The following is a 22,524-nucleotide window of genomic DNA, read 5'->3' as shown; positions in this document are numbered from 1 at the left end:
TATTCAGTGATCAACACATACACTTTGATCGTGACCCACTTTTGATTTCTCTCTGATTAAATCGACAATATCCACCTCTATTTGATGATCAACACCTTTATGTTCTTCTTTTAGCACCTTGAAAGAAACAGTCAATGAGAATCGTTTTACGGTTGCAAGTAATAATGATTAAAATAAACAACTGACACTCGTCATTAAGCCTATATCATTTATTCTACAAATGTAATGAAACAGAACAAAGCAAGACATTCTGTTGTTGGGAAGCTCTAACCAGTACATTTTGATTTATTTATTTTAAAATACCATCAAGGACAACAAATTTGCTTCTCTCAAAACTGGAAGTCATTGTGGTCATTAATCACTAAATTCCTCGACAAATTATAAAATATGATTATTTCAGTTTGTCATTTTTGCAGTGATGACATTTTTTGTAGGAAAAGAAAACAGTTCTTTTGTTTGTTTCTACAAATTATTTAACTTTGATCCTGAGTTGCATCAGGAGAGCAGATTTTTAAGTACACTTAAAACTTTTAATGAGATTCAAAATGGAAGAATGACAATAAAAAAAAAAATACTTTTAAGAAGGTTTATTCATGAAACACTACAGTGATATAAATAATAGTGGTTACAACTGGTCGTCAGTACCTTGCATGATGATAGCAAAAAAGGTAAAAACTTCCATGGTTGACAAAATGTCTAAAAATCTACAAATCTAGAGTTCCCATTAGAAAAAGGCATTTAATTAGAGGCACGATATGTACATATTTATATACATCGCTTAAGAAAAAAATCCAGTTCTTCTGTACAAAGCAACTTCTTACGGTCAATTGTGGAATGATTATGTCTGACAATTATTAATAACAGCCCTACTTTCCATAAGAGCTGTTGCCAGTTATTATTTAATAGGCATCAGGTGAAACTTTGAACAAAATGTCAGTGTAGCAAAAAGTTAATTCATCATTCTAAGAAATGAATAAAAATCGTTAGTCTACAAAGTACAGGACCGTACTTGTAACCATCTCGTCAAAAATGTGATCAGCGGTGTTTAGACGGAAAAATATCTAAAACATTTCTTCGGCACCTTGAGCTAAATCTCAGGGTGATGAAACTATTTGCAGTCAGTGTGTGTTGTTTTATTCCACCGCTGTTCTAGGTCACACCTGTTTTGCTCTGCCCTCTGTTTACTGTGACCTGTCAATCAGCCAGACTGTGGAGCATCTTTGTTTGCTTTGCTGCCGAAGTGAAATGACTGATCGGTGCATTCCACACATAGCACACGACAACTTCAGAGCCTGAAAAACAAACCTTCTGTCACATCAGACTCCTCAAGTCTTTTGTTTGTCTTTTGTCGGGGAACGGACCAAAGAAAGGTGCATATCGTCTTTATACACCGTAAACACTAAAGTAAAACCATGTGTGTGTTAAGTGGGGGCTTAACGGAGTAGAACTAAATAGAAACTAACACTGGTCCTTTTGAAATGTGTCTACCCCCCTCTAAAAGGTGCCACACAAGGAGATCATTCCAGCTACCACAGGTTATCCAGTTCTAATATCGCTCGGCGTCAACGCAATTTACCTCTTTTTCTCATCCACAGTATTAGTGTTGCAGTTCAGAGGGGTCAAAGTAGACAGGCGCATGCCCTAGGTCCCACTGTCTGTCATGCTGGAAGAGTCTGCAGGGGCTTCTGTGGGGGTCAATGACTGATTTGGGCTCTGGGATGGGGAGCTGTCCTTAGCCAAGTAGAGTCGACTCCCACTCTGGTGGAGTTCATCCAGTTCGGCTGGCAGGGGGATCCCCAGCTCCTGGTTGAGGGACAAAGCTTCAATCCAGTCCTCCAGCTTCTCGAAAGGTGGGCTGAGGGGGGAGGAAAGAGCACAAAGGGCACACAGAGGGGTTTGAGGTTAAAGCTAGACTGACGAGGTTGAGAGAAAACATGAGGAAGCAATCTGGCAGCAGAGGCGTGCCCCAGCGCAGGCAGGTCGACAGGGCATCTGTTTTTAAGCAGTCGTTTTCTCTCCCACTGCTTCTACACACTCCTGAGATCAAATAACTGGCTGGATAATATCTGTCCAGGTTAAGGCGGACACATTTCTCATTTCGCCCTGCTCAGGTTATCATAAGCAGTGCTCTACCCTGGCTTATCATAAAAATGTTCAAGCTTTTATCCGATACAATAACAGCAGGTGCTCACCGGTTGTCTGGTGTGAGGTCACAGCAGGCCACAGTCAGTGGAAAGAAAGCTGGTGGACAGTCTTCAGGGAGAAACTTCTCCACAAACTTGCCAACGTTCAGGCCAAAGTCCAGAGTCCTTGGGAGGCACTCTGGGTCTGCATAGACTTTTCCAATGATCTGGATCATAAGACAGAGGAGGAGGTAAGCGTCAATATGCTCATAAGAAGACACACACTTGTACACTTAAATATCAGCACAGGCCATAACATGATTCAGCCCATTAACTACAATGGTGTCTACTTTACGTGACATCCCAGAATGTCTGAAGAATACAATGGAATTTTTGATCTGTAGAGACTTGAACGTTGCGTGGCAATGTTTTAACAAGGGTGTGTTGTTATGATCTAATAATACGGACGTGAGGAGATCTTGGATCTTAGAATTGCCTGTCAGTAAGCACTGCAATCACAAGCTATGTTATTATAAGAAAATCAAAGCAGATAATTCTGGTAAAAACAGCAAGTTCTCACCTCACAGAGTACAATTCCAAAGGAGAAAATGTCCACCTTCTCATCGTAGCGTTTACCTGAAAAAGCATCAAGTAAAAAGGTTAAATTTAATGCACAGAACCCAAAGAATAAAATGATCTTCTGTAAATCAAGCTGGTCATTCATTTTTGTCAGCGGCTCACCATTTAGCATCTCTGGAGCCATCCAGTAAGGGTTTCCCACGACAGTGTACCGCTTCTTTCGGTCGATGCGTCTGAACACCCTCTTCTTAGTGTTTGGTTTTTCAGGTTGAGGCTTAACTTTGTCCTCTATTATGAGTCGGGACAGTCCAAAGTCAGCAACAACCACAGTGTTGTCCTGTTGAAAGATGGCGCTTAATGGTTCAATTTTATCATTTTATTGTCATTTCTTTATGTAACTATTTATTTTGAACTCTGTACATAAACATTAGTACATCAGTACAAGAAATGGTCAGTTTACCTTGTGTATAGACTGATAAAGGCACTTTTAACCAGATATGTGTATTTTTAGGTTGTTTTTAAATATGTGGAAACTAGTTGCCTGTGTATTTCTGTTTGCACGCTCACATATCTTGAAGGGCCCCTTAAGGGACAAAGTTTTTTTATTTTAATTGATTTACAGTAAAGTTGTCACATCACTTGGAAATTATGTACTTTTCCTGATATAACAAAGCAAATGCTGAGTAGACAAAACGATAAAATATGGGGTTAAAAATAAGACAAATTTTGAGTTAGCCGTGGATGAAAAATAAATGCTCTATAAAATCAATGAATCATAAAAAAGTAAATGCTCTGTGAGACTCTTGTAGAATCTGCTAAAATAAAACAATGTTGGTAGGAGTTCACAGTAAACTTAAAAAAAGGTTTACAACTGTTCTTGTTGAGATTTGTCTCAGAAACACACAGGGTTGGGAACTTCCTTCACTCACAACTGGATGCACGCCAACTTTTGAATTGAAAAAATCGTTCCCACCCTTTAATCTTATTGTTCAGGTTTTGTGATGTGTACTGGCTGGTAAGATGCCATGTCACTTACCAGTTTAACCAGGCAGTTGTGAGAATTGAGGTCTCTGTGTATGATGCTCATTGAGTGAAGGTAGGCCTGAAACAAAAAAGAAAGTCAAAGAGGGTAAGATTCACTTTAATATAGTCAAACCATTTAGCAATATGCACACATCTTCTGTGACCGACTCAGTCTCTAATCCTTCCCCTGTGCCATAGTGCACATTTACAAACAAGGCAGCTGAAAATAGTTGTCTTCCCAAGAGGCCAACTCACCATGCCAGAAGCGATGCTCTTTGCAAAGCTCACCCTTTGTTCCCATGGAAACGGATCCTGTTAGTACCAAGTAAAGACAAAAAAAATTATAGAAGCTCCCTCAAGGACCATAATGCATAACAGAGGTAAAAACAAAATGATTTCTCATCCCCATAGAAACAGGAAAACAGTAATTAACAGGAACAGTAAACCAGAATAACCCTCCTCCACATACTACATATAATTAAAACACTCTCCCCCTCCTCATTTGGTCGTGCTCTGAACTGAACTGCCCCTCAAAAACAGTCAGCTGTGGGAGGAGGGGAGAAAAGCCCTTTAAATTTCACCTGGAAACACTTTATACAACTTTTCTCATTCCACGTCTTGGCCTCTTGTCAGCCAGCCCACTAGAGAGCTGACAGTATCCCCCTATCAGTGCAGAGTTCCCTTCAGGTCAGACCCCTCCCACACTGCTCCGGGCTGCACACAGCTCTATCTGTGGCCGCTGATGGCTGTTTTGTGCTCCACTGTGAGAGAAGAGGTTAAGTGAATCAACTGGTTCAACTCACCGTGTCTCTGATGAAATCCTTCAGGGTACCTCCCTCGATATACTCCGTGATCAAATTGAGCCGCTTGTCCTTGTATAGCACACCGATGAACTTCAACACGTGGGGATGTTCCAGGCATCGCATTACTTTGACCTAAAGATTAGGCAGAAACAGAGGTAGAGTTAAAAATAAGTCAGCCTTTACAATTGCAAGTTTATAATCTCTAATCAGTTTCCAAAAATATAACCCATGAAAAAAATCATTAATACATAAATTTAAAAAAAAAAAATCTGATCCATGTTTTCCCATAAGACAGGGGCAAAACCCTCAAAAAAAGGTAACATGTGACAAGCTTTCAGTTGTGAGTATAATAAATACTGTATAATGTATTATACTGAGTATAATAAATACAAACAGAGTCCTATGCAGAGGCATAGGACTCCGTTTGGTCTGTGAGGAAGCTCAGGCCTCCTCCTGCAAATTACCAACCTCCTTTAGGAAAGTCTTCTGGGTCTCCTCATCACAACGGATCAGCTCCTTCATCACCATCACCTCTCCTGTGGCTTTATGAGTCACCTGTTGGTGGGTCAAAGCAACATTTGTATTACTTCAAGCCCATTGCAGGAGGACCCAGAAAAGTCACGATTGAAGTTAAATACACGGTGGAGAAGTTGAAGGCGGACCTTTATAGCTTGACCGAAGAATCCTTTTCCCAAGATCTCTCCGTGGATGAGGTCACATGTCCGGAAGATGCGATGAGAGCAGCTATTGTAGGATCTCAAGGATTCAGAGCGGCCGATGTTTTGGGTAATAAAAGGCATCTCTTTAGGAGAATTTGGCCCTGGTGACTTACATGAGCTGTTACTGCGCCTGGAATAGCGAGAATATGGTTGATTAAAAAAAATCACAAAAATGATTTACTCATCTCTTGTTCATTACAGACCTGTGATATGTGAGCTATGGGTTTTTTGGCTACTCTAACATACCTCAAAGACCTCCTTTTCAGTGTGCCGTCATCAACCACATCGGTTCTCTCCAGGACCGTGTCAGAGGGCGAGGACAGACGCATGCGCGACGTGGCTGGAACACCCAGACGAGTTCTCGGGGATCCCAGTCTGAGCCGGTCTAAACGCTGCCTGACCGGGTCATACTCCATAAGCAGCTGCAGCGTCTGACTAGTGCGGTGAATAAGATCATCCACCTTAAACAAACAAACAAACAAACAAACAAACGTTAGGGTTGAAGGAGTTTAAAATGATTAATTTCTGGGAATATATCACACTATTCCCAAGATTCTTATGATTTCCTGACAAAATGAAAACTACATTTCTACTTAAAGTTGCTATGAGGAACTTTAATTTTGTGTTGACTTTGACAGCCCCTGTGGAACAAGGTGGAAATGTTTCCAGGCACCAGATTCCCTTTAGAAAACCTCTCATTTTACTGCAGCAGGCATCCTACAGTCTCCTACGCTCAGTCCTGGTTCTGGTTCTCTTGCGCCCCCCTTCCTTCCAGCTGGCCAAGCAATACGGCCTGGGCGCTAAAGAAGATTCTGGTGAACCTGTATGATTTCTTGAGGAATTTGTCTCAGTGGCACCGATGAAAAGCATTAATAATGACTATATAGAGATAGACTCCTCGTTGATGGTCATACAGAGGCAACAGCATTAAATGGAGACGATTTCATAACCAGTTAAAAGATCCTCACATCAACCTTAACTATGGCTATTTAATTATAAAAAACATGTTTATTCTGATGTATTCATGTAACCCCTGTACATTATAACCTTCAATAAGGCATCATGTATTGCAAGACTGTTGTATTTAACTGCATTAGTTTTAGCTAAGTGTACATAATAAACTGGCAACAGACTGTACTTCTACAAGAAAGGCAGAGGAGTTGGATTAGTTTGTAGAATTTAACCTTGAATCAGAACAGTCAAAACCAATTAAAAGGCATGACTTCATTCCAACAAACGAACTGCAGCCTTTGAGAGGATTTACTAAGTGCAGTCATACCACATACCGTCCTCTCCCATCTGAAGAATGTATAAATGATGGAGGAATGTAAGGAATGCCAAAGAATACGTTTGCATGTGTTGTTTAACAAAGACATAGCTTCACAAATTGCAGTCAAGGAATGGACTTGCCCTTAATAGTGACGCTAATTAGCTTCCTCGAGATGTGTGTGAAGAATAAAACCCACCTCCTCCTGCATCAATGTCCCCACAGGAAGGCCATTAATCTCCAGGATCCTGTCCCCAACATGGATGGCATTTCGGACCTCTGGACTAATGAGCATCCCTCTGACTCTGAAACAAAACAGTACCAACATCTATCTGTGAGTATCGGCACTAAAGAAGGAATGTACAAATGGTTAAAGAGACCTAGGTCACAATCTTAAATCATATTAAACTATCAACTATCCTTTATGCAATGTCACACTTACACACACACACCTGCTATTTAGCAAACCTATCATCAGTTTCACTCATGCTGCCCCTGCATAATGATAAACAGGTATGGAGACCAATCTCCATCGGGTCCCACTTACTCTTTGACTTGAACACTAGTCGAGCCGTTGACGTCCCTCAGCACTGTGACGGAGAAGCCCCTCTTGCCGTTGGCTGCAGAGGGCATCGAGATGAGCGTCACAGTGTGTGGCAGGGAGTCCAGCACCGAGTCGTGGGAGCGCTTTTCCAACATGGGTGTAAGAACCACCTGCTTGTAGCACTTTCCACTGCACACAACAGGAAAAAAAGGGGTGAGTCCATCTTTGAAATATAAATGAACATGTTAACTAAAAAGGAAGAACAGTTAAGAGGTCACTATGTATAAGAATTAAATGCCACTCATGCCTCCATTCAACATAGGGTTCCTATAACAAACACAAACTCTACTAAAAGGATGTTGTGTTGACATTAAGTGACACTGTTACTTCAAACCTTTACTTCTTCACCATATAATTAGCATGCATATTTAGATTGCTATTTAAAAGATGCTAACCCACAGCAAAACTACCAGCTGTTTACATTGCAAAAAGCTTTGGAGAGGATAGTGCAGGTTTCTTACCAGTAAAGGTTGGATCGCTCCACTAAGGCGTAGGTATCCCTGTCCTCAATCACCACCTTGCAGCTCAGGCACACAAAGCACTCTGGGTGATACTTGTGTTCTCCGGCCACCTGGAACCACAATCAAATGGACTGATCTTCAAAAATGTCTGCTTGACTCGAAGAGGAAAGAAGTAACATGCTGACGGTGAGGCTGCAGTCCTGTTCTGCTTTGCTTAGCTCGTCAGTGACGAGTGTGTTGTGCTGAGAGTTGCTTTATGCCCTCCTCCCGCTGTGAGCGGTGACACGGTCGTAACACCTGTTTCACTCTCACGCTGTCTGGAATCTGCTATGATGTCACCTCACTCTCAAGGTCTGAGCCACTCGTCTAGCTTTCAACCCCCTCACAATCACATGCTTTCTCTCTGATTAACACCCCGATTTCCCTTTCTGAAACGTATGTTTCATGTTTTATGTCACTCTCTCTCATGCAAGATGAGGTAATGCGTTTCCGCCGTTCAGAAACCAGGTACTCAAATTATACCTCAGCACAGAAAATGTTGATTTCAGGTTCAATCATGAGATCAGAGTGTTAAGCCTTCATTTTAAATGTGGCTCAGTGAAAAACATTTTGGAGAGAGAGGGAGGAAGAAAAACTTTAGTTTGACAGAAACAGCATAAATACAGGAAGACTTTCTTCAATACACACAGGATACGTTCAACACAACATACGAACAGAAAAACATCTCAATGATTAACAGTATTTGTGGTTAATATACAATACATTTACCTACTTAACCATTTCTAACTAACAGGAAACGATACCATATGTGCAGTATTGGATGTTAATCAAACTCTGACTTATATACTATATTTATAATAATAATAATAATTCATGAACCGGTTTATAAACCATTCAGAATTTATTTAAAATTTTTCCAGCTGTGGGCAGCTCCTCCATTCCCTTATAAAATGTCCATCAAAGGCACACTTTACTAGAACCCATCTTGCAATGGGATCACAGATACTTCTGGAGCCGTGCTCGGACCATGGCCATCTTCGAACTCAACCTTCATTTTTGATCTTTCATTAACATTTTGGAAGTTTCATGACTATCATGCGACGCTATTGTGGTCACAAAATCTGTCAACAGACAGAAAGAGATATAAACACCTGGCACAGTACTCAAAACTGCTTCTGTGGTATTTCCCACCAAAGTCGGTGTCTCCAGGAATACCTTTTGCCATGATGACATACACACAGACTGACAAGACGAAAACACTACAGTGTTACTGTCGCCGATGGTAAAACTCAAGTCATATAGAAAGGTTTGCGTATACTTTAATTTGTCACTATTGTTGTGTGAATACACCACATACTCAAAACCTGCTAAGAGTTAGTATGTAGTTTGGGTTTAGGACACACCTTTCGTTTATTTCTCTGCAATTTGAGCAGATTTAAAAACAGTTGAAACCAATATTTGTTCCCACATTAGCCACGGCTCTAAAACAGTGAGTCAGTGCTGGGAAAGGAGTCCCTGTTGCTACAGAGAGATTAGAGAGATGTTAGCCAAATCATTGTGACATATCAGGAGACTGTCTGTAACTCCCTGCCTTCAAGCCAAGAGCTGAACCACCGCCATGAACCGCAGTCACAACCTGCCTCAGGCTTCAACGGCAACACAGAGGCGTACAAACTGAGCGAGACGAGATCAAGGTGAAGAACAATTAGGTCCCATTTTGGAAATGTGGAAAAACTGACAGCAAAGGCAGATAAATTGATTAAATAGTCATCAAAAACAATGCCTTGAGATACAACAACCATCTTCGATCAATCAATAAACCAACCAATAACTGAAAGCCAGGACAAAAAAACTAGTGTTCTGGACTTGAATGCCTAACAAGCAGCAGCAGCTCTGCATGACCCTCCTCTGCTGACGGCCCACAATGATTCTCTCTCTGGCTGAGAGGCTGCAGTGCCAAACCAGCTCTGCCAAAAGCACTTGGCTTCGCTGGCTGATGAAGCAGGAGGCCAATACTAAATAGAGGAGTCCATTGTGTGTGTTGCTTGGTGGCAAAAAGAAAAAACTTCAGTCTGGCTCCATGTTAGACAAGTGACCGTGGTTGTGACCAGCAAGAGCTGCTGCCACCTCAATTTCATGTATCAACTTCACGATATTAAATCAGAGCTGGTTGACATTTGGATTCAATTCAACATACACCAGTTTCTCTGGTGCCAGATTTGACTCATTCCGTTATGTATTGGTAACGTTAAATCTACCTTGACTCAGTGCATAATTATTACATCATGGTTCCAAGGTGCATTGGCCTCTACATCTGACTTAATCCCGTTTTCCCCAATTACAAGTTTCTTTAAAAACCTGACAAATATATTGCTTATCAATCAAGCTTTTCATTTGCAAAGGGAAGAATGTGTATTTCTTCTTATAAGTTACATATTCTTGGAGCTCCTCTGTAGCCTTGTGGTTACAGCGCACGCCACTTTACCGCAACATCCCGGGTTCAATTGGGCCCTTAGTTGCATGTCATACTCCTCACTCTCCCCCCCATTTCCAGTCTCTGTCTCTACACTGTCAATAAAGGCAATAATGCAAAAAAATAGCCTTCTTAAAAGTAACTTAGTCTTGCTTTAACAACATACACTTTCTTTATGAAAACTCATTAGTACAGATAATGACATGAGTGGTGGACTGTGGGTAAAATCTACAGAGCCTCCTCACCACAGAGGACTGAAAATGATGCGCTTCAAAACCTCCTCATGTTCTAGTGTCTCCGAACAGAAACACTGTGTACTCTGGTAAGTGAACTGTGGAGAACTTCTGTTCAGAGAAAGAACAAGTGTGGTCTGGAGCCCAATCAGCTCCGTTCAGCAGCGGCCGCCAACGTAAAGAATCACTCATCTGTAAATGTAATTACTGCCACAAAAACAACCCCCCTTGCTTTTTAATGCATGTTAGTGTTAATCTGAAGCAGTAGGGAGAAACTGGAACACAGAGAGCATTGACACGCTCTGTTGGCCTTCTGGTATTATTAAGTAGAGGAGGAAATGGTTGGCAATTGTTGTTAAACGATCATGGCAAGACAGACTTTCAAAGCCTGGCAATTGCATGTAGCGACAGACTAATAGTTTTGACCCGGACTTTATGAGACCGAAGCTTCACGCAATCACAAACCAGCAAAAGCCAACAGCCTGGAAGGTTGTAATGCTCATTACACACTAGAATAAAAACTTAAATAGAAGGAAAGTGCGTAGAAACCTCTGGTATTTTTAGATCTCTAAACACCAATGGGGCAAAAAAGTAGAAAAACACAATTTAAAGTATGCCGTGAGGCTGGTGTTCAAGAAAGTTAGCATGCCACATTAGCATTAAAAGAGTGCTTTCGCAATTTAGCATAGCACTTCCATTATGTTGGGAGATTCTAGAGAAACGAATGGTTATAAATCAAAGTTATTTAAGTAACACCGACTTTCAGACCTTTATATGGGTACGTTGTCAAATACCCAGATCATACACTTCCCTTCCTACGCTTCATAGCGCCTTTTAGTTAAGTCCTCATGGCGAGGTAAATGCCCATGTCTTTCATAAGCCACACCCTCAGTTTGTGTCTTAGACTTTCTGTCATGAATACGTAGCCAAGATATAAGATATAATAATGTTTTCAGAGGCTGGGTGGCATGTTAACGTGTAAAATGACAAGAGTTCCCCTTTAATTTCAACCGAAGTTGATCCGATTTTGGTTTGGATGGAATTAATTTTATAAAATGAAATGTTAATGCATCCATTAGTCGGATGTTTTGGAACGAGTCAGACTTCACCAACAAAAACATAATAAGTGCAGCAGACTTACCATGGCAGGTCCAGTCATGAGCAGGGAGCAGCCATGACAGAGCTCTCCAAACTTCTCCCAGTAGTGCTTGCGACAGTACAGCTTGCCTTCCTTCTCATAGTACCAGTTAGTCAGGTGGTCACAGCACACAGAACACCTGAGAAAGACAAAAGCAGCCTTGGTCAAGTCTGCACAGAACAAAGTAGATGAAGAGAGAAGAATGAAGAGACGAGGGCTTTTCAGAACTGTAAAGCAATCATCTTCAAGGGTATATGGCAGCGACTCAAAAGCCGGGCTTATTATTTCAAAGACCTGTTGATCATTTCAAAAGGTGTCTGGTTGATGTCTGAAAAGATCCCCGTGAAGCATCAATTCCACTGTTCTCATATAACAACAAGCACTCTGTGTCTCCACTTTGTCTCGTACAGGTTAACGTCATCAACTTGCATGTTAGAGACACAATAGTGTTTCAACAAAATCATTTTCATTACAATAATCTATAGCTTATTTTGTCTTCAACAAAATAAATTACATTTGTGAGGCTGTAACCAAGGAATGGTTAGGGTTCCACTTGGCTTCAATGATATATTCTGGTATCAAATTAACATAAATTATTTATTTATTTGTGGTCAGAAAATGTATTAATTGGTTTGAATTATGAATTCAAGCACTATAAGACATTACAGTTATGTCACTTGGTTTGGTAAGAGTTAAACATTGGAACCATCACCCAAACTAGGTTATCTTTTTGTACATCATTTTCAAAACCCAGTCCTCATATTGCATACCATGACGTGAATGATGTAAAATAGTAAAAGAGAGCTTGTGTAGAAACCATAAATCACACTGCATCACTTCCCACTCAGGACAGGAACATTTCCCGGGGGCATGTTCCTGACAATGAAAGCATGTACTTTTCTCTGAGTTTAACAAGGTGAAGAGCATGGTAAATAGTTTGGTCCTGAGATGCGCTGGGTCTTGCATGTGCGCTGTTATTTCTGCAGTGTTAGAGTGCGAGGAAAAAACGAATATAAGAAAAGAGAATCTTGCTAGACTTTGAGGGTGCTGGATGCAGGGAAGGTTTGGTTACTTGCCTCTGCACGCGACCAAAGAGGCAGCCAAATACACATTTTCAGCCCTTGAACAGGATCCAGTTGTTTGAGGGAAAACTGCAATTCCACTTTGACAGGCTAACAAAAATCTCTACAGGGCAAAGTCTTCAGATCATCTTGTTTATTGTGCAGTTTCTGCTGTGAGTTACTTAATCTTCTCATTGTGCGTTTGCTTATCTAGGTCAATGTAAATAAGAACACAGCATCCTGATAGCCTTGTGGTCAAAGGTGAAGAATAAATATACCTAAGAACCGGAGTTCTATCGGGGACAGTGATCACATGATGAATATCAATCTGCTGCACTCATTTTCAGTCACTGTCTACTCCCAACTCTCTGATTAATGGTGACAGGCTACAAAAATAACAGTTTGAAAAGATAAATATTAAGACTCTCATTCTTTATTCCACTTTATAGCTAAATAATACTGATTGATCCAAGCTGTCACCAGAGAAGATACATGGGGAATTAAGGGGACATTTTTGGCTGCTTTTTAAGAACAAAATGTTCAGCGTGAGGAATGCTGATGTTGCCCGCAGACTGGATAGCACCTAAAAGCTTTGAGTGCTCCTTGAACAAGCTGCACTGGTTATGCAAAATGGTGGCAGCAGGTTCGACTGCCAGAATACAGACAAGGATGAACTGCTCTGTCAGAGGCTAAGTTGCTGAAATGTTTTTCTGGCCAGTTTCTCTTTTTTTTCTTTTTTTTGCAACTGCTGAATTCAGACTTTGCAAATAACAGTTTCTCAACCTTTTGATTTTCACCCTGGCTTGTAGATAATTTGAGCAAAGAGGCTGATAGAAACTTCAGGTGAAGAAATGCAGACAAATGATTCACAATAAATGACATATGTCAATACTGTCTGATAGAAGTGCAAAACTGACTAATTTCTCCAGAACGAAAACAAAACTAACAGAGGGTGTGACGCAATACACAGGTTGCTTTTTAGGAGTGCCTACAATTATAAACGTTCAACTGACACTGCACTGACTTCCTGATTATAACTGCTGATGCTTTTGCCTTTCTAAAAAACTGCTCTCTGAATGATGACATGCTTATGTCTATGATAATATTAAGTATATCACATTTATGTCTTATGCAACAATTTCGTGCATGTATTAAAGATGAAGCCAAAAAAACAATACTTTGAGTGGGAATGTGTTTTTATGCATTTTCAATCATTTCAGTGCAGTGCTGGCAGCCGCTCTCAGCTGAGGCTCATGCATCAAGTTTCTCGCTGCACTGCAGGTAAAGTTGATCCAGGCTTATTGGCTTTGGCAAAGATTCCAGTTAGTTCAAAGTTTTCTGGCATTAGTTAAGAAGGAGCCATCTTACAGACGGTAGACCACATGTTTGTGTCTATTGTGGAGATAATCGTGTAGAGAGGGGGAACAGAAGTTGTTTCTTAGTTGCCCTTCAGCTGTTCTCCTGAGATAAAAGCAACTTATATTAAGAATGAACACAAGGTCAGTGTAATAATGACTTCAGCCCGACTCATCACACTATGACGTGATGAGGGGAAGCGGAGCTGAATGTTTGCTGAGGTTAAGATGGCATGAGTAATGGTAGCTGTGCTGCTGTGGCCACAGCTGTTTTAAAGGCCAGTCATCTGATTTGTGTGCGTCTGTGTGGGAAAGATGTCAAAACAGTCCGGATGCAGAATGTTATGTTTGAAAAGATATATTGGCCGATATATCTTTATTCCATTTCCAAAACTCAAATACTGCCATCAGTGTCTGCCTCAAAAATCCAGTATTGATCAAGCTACAGCATACTCAACAGTACTGGTAGGATCAGTATCGGTTTCAGTATTGCTTAGTTGTGATACCAATGCACCTATTGGGTCCAACCAGAGAAAAGACACACACACACACAAAGAGGAGAAAGACTTGTGAAAAGTGCAGTCGTCAAAGTGGTATCTATGACACTCAGTATCTGTGCAGGTGTGGTACTATAAACAAAGGACGTCCACCTTTTCCGCCTTGCTCTTAATAAAAAGCATTCCTTGACAAAACCAGCTGATAAACTATAATCATTGTCCATTATGTCCCTGTAATAAATCCAGATAAAGTGTTGGAAGGGTGCTTATAAAAACACCTGACTTCCCTCTAGAGGGACTGCTGGTGAATGGGGGGGTGCACGCTCAGGTGGTTCTTCAATGAACAATACAATGGACCTGCCTGCACAAACACTACAAAGTAAACATTACTCATTTCCTTAAATCCACATTCCTGCTGGAGTGTATTCCTTTGTTGGAGTATGAAGTGGAGGTAGTAAAAGAAGGACTTCAAGTTGTGGACTTGAAGACCTGACAAGGGAGTGTTTCACTCATAATGGGACTATATCTGTGGGTGTGGGACTGTTGTGCTCCAAATGTTCTCCACAACAACCTCTTGGTGGAGAGTGACAATTGTTTCTCCTTTCATATAAAGAAGGATACGGTGTGTTATTGGCGTTATTAGAGGTAGATCATGTGTCATAGTAACCTCTGATTTCAATCAGCAAATCTTGATGATTTTGTCAAAACAAAGACAAGCACCAAATCTGCACATTTGAAAAGCTAAACCAAGCAAAAGTATTTTAGTTTAAATTTCTGTCAATGAACTTATCAATTAATGAACTAGTCTGTTCTGTACTGCATACATTTGAAGTAAACACAGGTCCTAAGAGGTGGCACCAAAACATAAAGCAATAAATACAATAAATAAAATATTACATTTCTCAAAATGTATTTGTGGATTCAGTTTTTTTTATTTGTTCACACAAATTTGTAATGCATTTGTAATTTAATATTCTAGTGCAGAAAATGATTGAGTATAGATCAAAAGGAATAAATATCACTCAATCCTAAAAATATGAAATACAATAACATTTTTGTAGCCAAGTATGACGATAATATCTGCAGCTCTATTCACCTCCGGTAAAGTACAAGATTGGACAAATCCAGCTTTTATTGGAAAAAAACCCCAAAAGGATTCTTTAGGATATTTAGTGTCTGAGACAGTGGACTCACGTCTCTGAATCGCCGTCTAGGAATGCAGAGCACAGCAGAGTGGAGCGTGCCGTTACCTATAGGCCTCAATAACACTGCCAGGTTTACTGGAACAAGAGTGACGTCAGCTTGTAAGAATGTTACACAAGGTGGAGGTACATGGAGGGGAGAGTGGCAGCATGTGGACAATAGACAATAGGGGCACCACAGGCGTAACCACCTTAAAAAAGGACATTTTATTTTGCTGAACAATGTTCCCAACAAGTTCAGAGATTAAGGAGTTTAAGCATAATTGTGAATTAAGTTTTTAAGGAGTGTAACTGAAGACGTTTCAGACTAAGATGCCCTGATAAGGAGGATGCCAAAAAAATGTGAGGGAGTATAAAAATAATAACGTAGGGAGAGGATCAGTGGTCAGTAACACAGCTGTGTCAGGACCTTAACATCTGAGATGACACCAGGAGATGTCAATGTGCTGCTGGATACTGGCTCAAAACTTCAAGAGAGCTATTTCAAAGTCAGCAATAATTTTGTTCTATTCTTGAGGCTTTTTTGGAGATGCCAGCAGTCCTCCAGAGCCAGAGCCAGATTCCAGTCATAAAAACAAAGATCTTTTTGGATATATTCCACTACAATATGAGGCTTGTGCTGTGCTCCAATCAGCTAAATTCACAGATCCACACACTCACTTCTAATCATCTGTTTTATAAGGTAAGTGTTAAATCAATCACAGAGACAACTTCATTTGTTTTCATTAAATGTTAATGTGATCCTGCGGCCAATTCAAACCTCACAGGACAGTCAGCAACAGTTTGATTGAGTGTAATCAGTTTCTTTGTTAAACCTGAGCCATGTTATCTCACATGAGAACAAGTTAATGTTTCTGTTTATCAAGGGGAAAATCCAATGAGTGATGCATCATGCTGGCATGTACAGCAAGCCAGCGATCCAGCCACAGGTTCACTGCCCCTCACAGAGATACCTCACTGAGGGGCAGTGACCTGTGAAAAATCAGGGAGATCACATCGGCTCAACCGTGGCAATCATTAAGCCTCAGAGGCAAAGTCCTCCAGGATGGTAGGACCTTCCACTGACCCATCTGTATTCAACAACCTGGACCGTCCCCCATGCAGAGGTTTGTCAGCTGTGAAAGTAGCAGCAATGGACATCCTACACGGTGCATGTTGTGCAAGAGAGGCACAAAACAATGGTGGATTGTTAAAAAACAAAAATGTAGGAGGCCCATGTTGAGGCTACAAGACAGAAGCTTCTGGGGTTATCCACAAGGCCATTTGTAAGTACACCCAAACAGTGAAAGCAGCCATACATGTTAACCAACAGGGGGGGGAAAAACAATTGTGTCCATGTCAAAGCAAAGTGTACCCCTTACTCTTTCTATGAAAACAGAGCGTTCACTTATCAGACTTATGTCCAATAACATTGATCTCATTACTGGGAGGACGTGTTTAAAAGCATAACGTGGGACACTTACTGAAAGCAGGCGTTGTGCCAGGTGTCGTGGAGGACTTTCATGTGAAACGAGTCCTGGATTTCTCCTCCGCATCCCGCACAGTAGCAATTAGCCGTACCTTTGAGGTTTTCTTCACTGAAAACTGGAGCAGCATTGCATGTTTAAAAGGCAGAGAAAAGAAGAGAAAAGTGGGTTAAAAATTATTTTTTGTACTGAAAACTGCACAAAAATAAGCTTTAAACGTCCAACATCGAATTAAGTCACCATGAAAAAACAATAAGACTACAACACTTTGATAATATCTTATCAGGGTGAAGTCACATCATGAGATATTCCTCACCTTCTGTCTCGTCCATCTTTCTGAGAGTGTCGTCGATATTTGAACCCTTTCACTGATGGCTCATACTGAAGCAGGAGACGTTTTCCTCAACCAGGACTCTCAGCTCTGAATACCTCAGGAAGGAGGGGGGAAAACAAAACACACAAATCCCTCTAATTCTCCACAGGAAAAGTAAAAAAGGTAACAACACTCCTACTGGACGAGGCTGCTTCCTTGCCGCTGGCAGGATAACTGACGTAATGCAGTCTTCAAATTCCTGTACGGCAAGCGGAAGAGCTCAACTGCAGCACCTGGAAGCAGGAGAGACTGAGGTTTGGTCCCAAAGTGGAAACAAACAACGGTGGCGCCATCTAGTGGCAAGACGACTACACATGAGCGCTCACATTTAACTCTTATGTGGCTGAATGTATACTTTTATTTATTATATTCCTTTATTGATCCCCATGGGGGGAATTCAAGTGTTGCAGCAGCTCAACTACACAGACACAGACAATAAATACACATACTATACTATACAACTACACAGACAATAAATACACATACTATACAACTACACAGACAATAAATACACATACTATACAACTACACAGACAATAAATACACATACTATACAACTACACAGACAATAAATACACATACTATACAACTACACAGACAATAAATACACATACTATACAACTACACAGACAATAAATACACATACTATACTATACAACTACACAGACAATAAATACACATACTATACACTACACAGACACAGACAATACACAGACAATAAATACACATACTATACAACTACACAGACAATAAATACACATACTATACAACTACACAGACAATAAATACACATACAACAACTACACAGACAATAAATACACATACTATACAACTACACAGACAATAAATACACATACTATACACAGACAATAAATACTACACAGACACAGACAATAAATACACATACTATACAACTACACAGACAATAAATACACATACTATACAACTACACAGACAATAAATACACATACAATAAATACACATACTATACAACTACACAGACAATAAATACACATACTATACAACTACACAGACAATAAATACACATACTATACAAACCTCTGAAGGTCCTACAGAGGACATTTCATTTTTTGTTTTGTTTTGTCATAGATATATTTATCTGTATGGCTAGTGTGGCAGAGGTTATCAATATGTTTGCCTTTACCTGCACAATAATTTCCTTCATTATCTGTAAGTGTCATTTGTTTGATTTTAACATGTGTGACTACAGAAAACTCAAACAACTGTGTAAAGACTTCCCACAGTTACAATTTTCACAAATTCAGAATAACCTAAGTTGTGATCCTTTATACCCAGAACATGTTGTCCACACACCATACAGTCAATAATTAATAATAACATTTTGATAATGTTATGGATGTTATCTTTAAATTTCCCAACAAATGTTGGATTTGAAGCGTTCTTCAAACTGCCAGAAACACTTATTCTGGTGAGCAAATTATTATTTAATAATGTGTTTATTGATGGCCTTAAAGTTAAAAAGGGGGGCAGGGTTTTTACCATAGTTTTCCCACAGTAGGTGTAATGTGGATGGAAATCTATGGCCTGATGTATCAAAGGTAAAATATGGGGCAGTAAAATGACAGTTAAAACGATTTTTTTACTCTAATTATACATTAATTAACTGTCATGCGACTTTGGTTAACACTTGATGATTCCAGGTGTTAAATCGTGGTAATTTGTAGCTAAAATAGCTTATTTTGCTTTTAAGTGAGGATTTCATTTTGTTACAGAAAATTCCGACAATACAGAGAAAAAAACAGTGAAGGGTAAACAGAGCAGTCTATAGTAATGTAACCAGGAGGATGTTCCTCTGAAGTAAGAGAGAGAGAGAGAGCTTGAGAAGGAGCTTGCATAAAACACAGAGGGCCTCTTCCTTTGAACAATGTTGTATATATTTGACAATGAGTGGGACGTGTTGGTAAAGTGTATATGGGTCAATGACGAATAAGGCTTCTAAAAAGATGATTTTAAAAAGTATTTTCAAATTAGATGTAATGCATATTCTTGTTTGTGGAACAACGTTGTTAAACAAGTCTCATTTGTTAGATTACTTTTCAAAGTAGTTAAATTCATTTTTAACAGTATTTTTGCACTTCACTGGCTAACAAACGTCAGGTGGCGCAACCGTCTATTTGTTAAAATATATATAATTTCCTACCATTCATTTTAACTGAAATCTTTGGCAAGTATCCCTTAGAGTGTCTACAGTGCATAACACATATCTATTTTGTGGAAGGGGTTTGTATTTTTAATAATTTAAGATCATTGCAGTCTACTGGCCAGCTTTTTGGTATCTTAAGCATCCGATTTTACATTTAAAATGATAAAACTAATGATACAAATATACAAATTAATACATGCAATACAATAGTTATTAACATGATAGTTATCAACTCTTTGGTCACTTAAACCTATTATTTATTGCTCTTAATTAATGTTTTATCTGGTTGCACCACCTGACGTTTACCAGCTGTGCCACCTGACAACATGAATAATGACAGGATTATGGCTGAATAATTGCCTTTTTACTTCAAATACAAAAGAATAATGCAAGTCACAAGTCTCTATTTAAGTTAAAGTAGTTAATATATTTCATAGTATCATAGTAATCATGTTCAGTACACTGTGTGCACAATTATTAGGCAAGTGAGTCATTTGACCATATCATCATTTTTATGCATATTTTCCAACTCCAAGCTGTATAAACTTGAATGCTTATTGGATTTAAACATATCAGGTGATGTGTATTTGTATAATGAGGGAGGTTGTGGCCTAAAGAGATCAACACCCTATATCAAGGTGTGCATAATTATTAGGCAGCTTCTTTTCCTCAGGCAAAATGGGCCAAAAAAGAGAATTGTAAAAAGTCTTTCAGAGCAATGCAGCACTCTTGAAATTGCTGAGCTATTGGTGCGTGATCACAGAACCATCAAACGTTTTGTTGCAAATAGTCAACAGGGTCGCAAGAAACGTGTTGAGAAAAAAAGACGCAAATTAACTGCCAAAGATTTGAGAAGAATCAAATGTGAAGCTACCAGGAACCCATTATCCTCCAGTGCTGTCATATTCCAGAACTGCAACCTACCTGGAGTGCCCAGAAGTACAAGGTGTTCAGTACTCAGAGACATGGCCAAGGTAAGGAAGGCTGAAACCCAACCACCACTGAACAAGACACATAAGTTGAAACGTCAAGACTGGGCCAAGAAATGTCTGAAGACAGATTTTTCAAAGGTTTTATGGACTGATGAGATGAGAGTGACTCTTGATGGACCAGATGGATGGTCCCGTGGCTAGATCAGTAACGGCAACAATCTTTGCGGTTGCGCCACCTGGCATACTGGTTGTGACACCTGACATACTGGTTGTGACACCTGACATACTGGTTGTGACACCTGAAGTTTTAATCAATATTTGAGAGGGATCTTAAAATATTTTCACTCAGCCATAAAGGTCTGCTGAGATCCTCTTGATGATGCTATATCCTGGTAACTGTTGAGTACTTTAATATTAAAATAAAAGTCACATATTTACAGTTGTGCCACCCTGACATTCGAAGCATGCAAATTGTTGGACAAAATATTTTAAATTGTCTAAATTGCTTTGAACTAAAGGTATTTGTAAAAGTTGGTTCATTTGAAAGATTTCAACAGTAAAGTCATGCCATTGTATTCATTTATCATTTATAATCATTAAAATAAAATAAATTATAGGTTTTTTAGTCTGTTCATTTGCTAGGACATTTTTCAGGGTTTTAGATGCCAAAACATAAAATAATATATATTATTTGAATGTACTGAAAATGTGTTCAAACTCAATAGCTTTTATTGAATGAAATGATATATTTCATGAATTGATAAAATTATTCTAAAGGAAATAATGGGCTGGACGTCATGTCATTGATCCATATACTGAAATAAATAAAGCCATATTGGACCTCTCTATACTCTACCCTGAGCATGACCTGACACAATACCACTGTTGACACTTCTTTTCAGTTACATGAAGTTTCTTCTTTTGGGAGCTCTTTCAACTGAAACTTCAATCTCTTTTCCTCAATGCCTGAGGTATTCGATTGTAAGGCCTTTTGACCCCATTACCAATTAATGGAAATGGCACCAACAGTCAAATTCATGGTTTCTATGTTTGCCTTGCGTCTCCTCCCCATTCTCCAGTCTTTCTTCTCAGGTCTCTATGGCCCATGTGATCATCATCCATAAAAAAAAGAAAATCAGTTTAGTAACTGTTCAACTGTAAATCATAGTGAATGCTGTTGATTACTTTATGTACCTGAAATAACATGCGATACTGCTATACATTAGGCTAGAGGAAAACCCCTGCAAAAGTGCTTTTGTTTTTTAGATACCCCTACTGGACCTAGGACAAAGCACAACAATTTATTTCCCTAGGTCTCTCGCATATGAAATGTATTATTGTATAAAACTTAAACTGCAAAAGTAAATAAATTGACTGATATTGTAAAACACATCATAAATTAAAATGAAGTGCAATACAAGGCCAGGCTGAAATCGGGATGGTACACATTTTTTTTTGTCTTTCCTTAGATTGAGTTTCACTGCCAATTCTTGTGTACAAATTTGTTGTGGCACTTCTGTACCCTCCTTCATTAAACACCCAATACCCAGACTCAAACCAGTTATCCAACCTGTGCTGGAACTGGACCCAGTTAATTTTGGTGTGACAGTTTCATTGTTGTGATTTAATTAAACACAATATACAGTTTAATTTCGCACACGGCCAGCATTGCTAAACAGGGCTACATTTTGACACACTCATTTTGCAATTCATCATATTGCATAAAACTGGTGCAGTTGTTTGTTTTGCTCCCTTTGTAATCCAGGCTTGAAATTTGCACATTTGGGGGGTAAAGTGTGTCTTCTCCAAAAAAACATTGTACCAGAGTCATATATATGGCAACTCCAAAGTGCTGTTGTTGTTGATCAATGTGAAAAGCGTAACCTGGGCCTGTTTCAGAATACAGGTTTGGGAGTTGATTTTGAGTCCATCTTCAACCTGAAAAGGTCCAACTAGCTCATCTTTAATAATACCAGCCCATACCAGTACCCCACCTTCACCTTGCTGGCGTCTGAGTCGAAGTGGAGCTC

The 22,524-nt window shown here is 39.6% G+C and overlaps 1 protein-coding gene across 1 annotated transcript; it reads right to left on the bottom strand.

The window, feature by feature from the left end:
* Positions 1–578: 578 nt before the first annotated feature.
* limk2 (LIM domain kinase 2) lies at positions 579–17,594 on the bottom strand. The gene is made up of 16 exons (XM_054610716.1): positions 17,321–17,594; positions 17,002–17,122; positions 11,427–11,562; positions 7,580–7,689; positions 7,062–7,247; positions 6,714–6,819; positions 5,494–5,708; positions 5,191–5,377; positions 4,997–5,083; positions 4,529–4,660; positions 3,981–4,037; positions 3,739–3,804; positions 2,865–3,039; positions 2,704–2,759; positions 2,193–2,350; positions 579–1,855 (listed from the first exon to the last, which is right to left on the bottom strand). The coding sequence occupies exons 1-16, from the start codon at positions 17,334–17,336 to the stop codon at positions 1,642–1,644; spliced, it is 2,022 nt and encodes a 673-aa protein (XP_054466691.1). The 5' UTR covers positions 17,337–17,594; the 3' UTR covers positions 579–1,641.
* Between the last annotated feature and the right edge of the window lie 4,930 nt (positions 17,595–22,524).

Source organism: Anoplopoma fimbria, chromosome 13 (assembly GCF_027596085.1).
Source record: "Anoplopoma fimbria isolate UVic2021 breed Golden Eagle Sablefish chromosome 13, Afim_UVic_2022, whole genome shotgun sequence".
Taxonomy (NCBI): domain Eukaryota; kingdom Metazoa; phylum Chordata; class Actinopteri; order Perciformes; family Anoplopomatidae; genus Anoplopoma; species Anoplopoma fimbria.
This window is presented reverse-complemented; position numbering and strand designations above follow the sequence as displayed.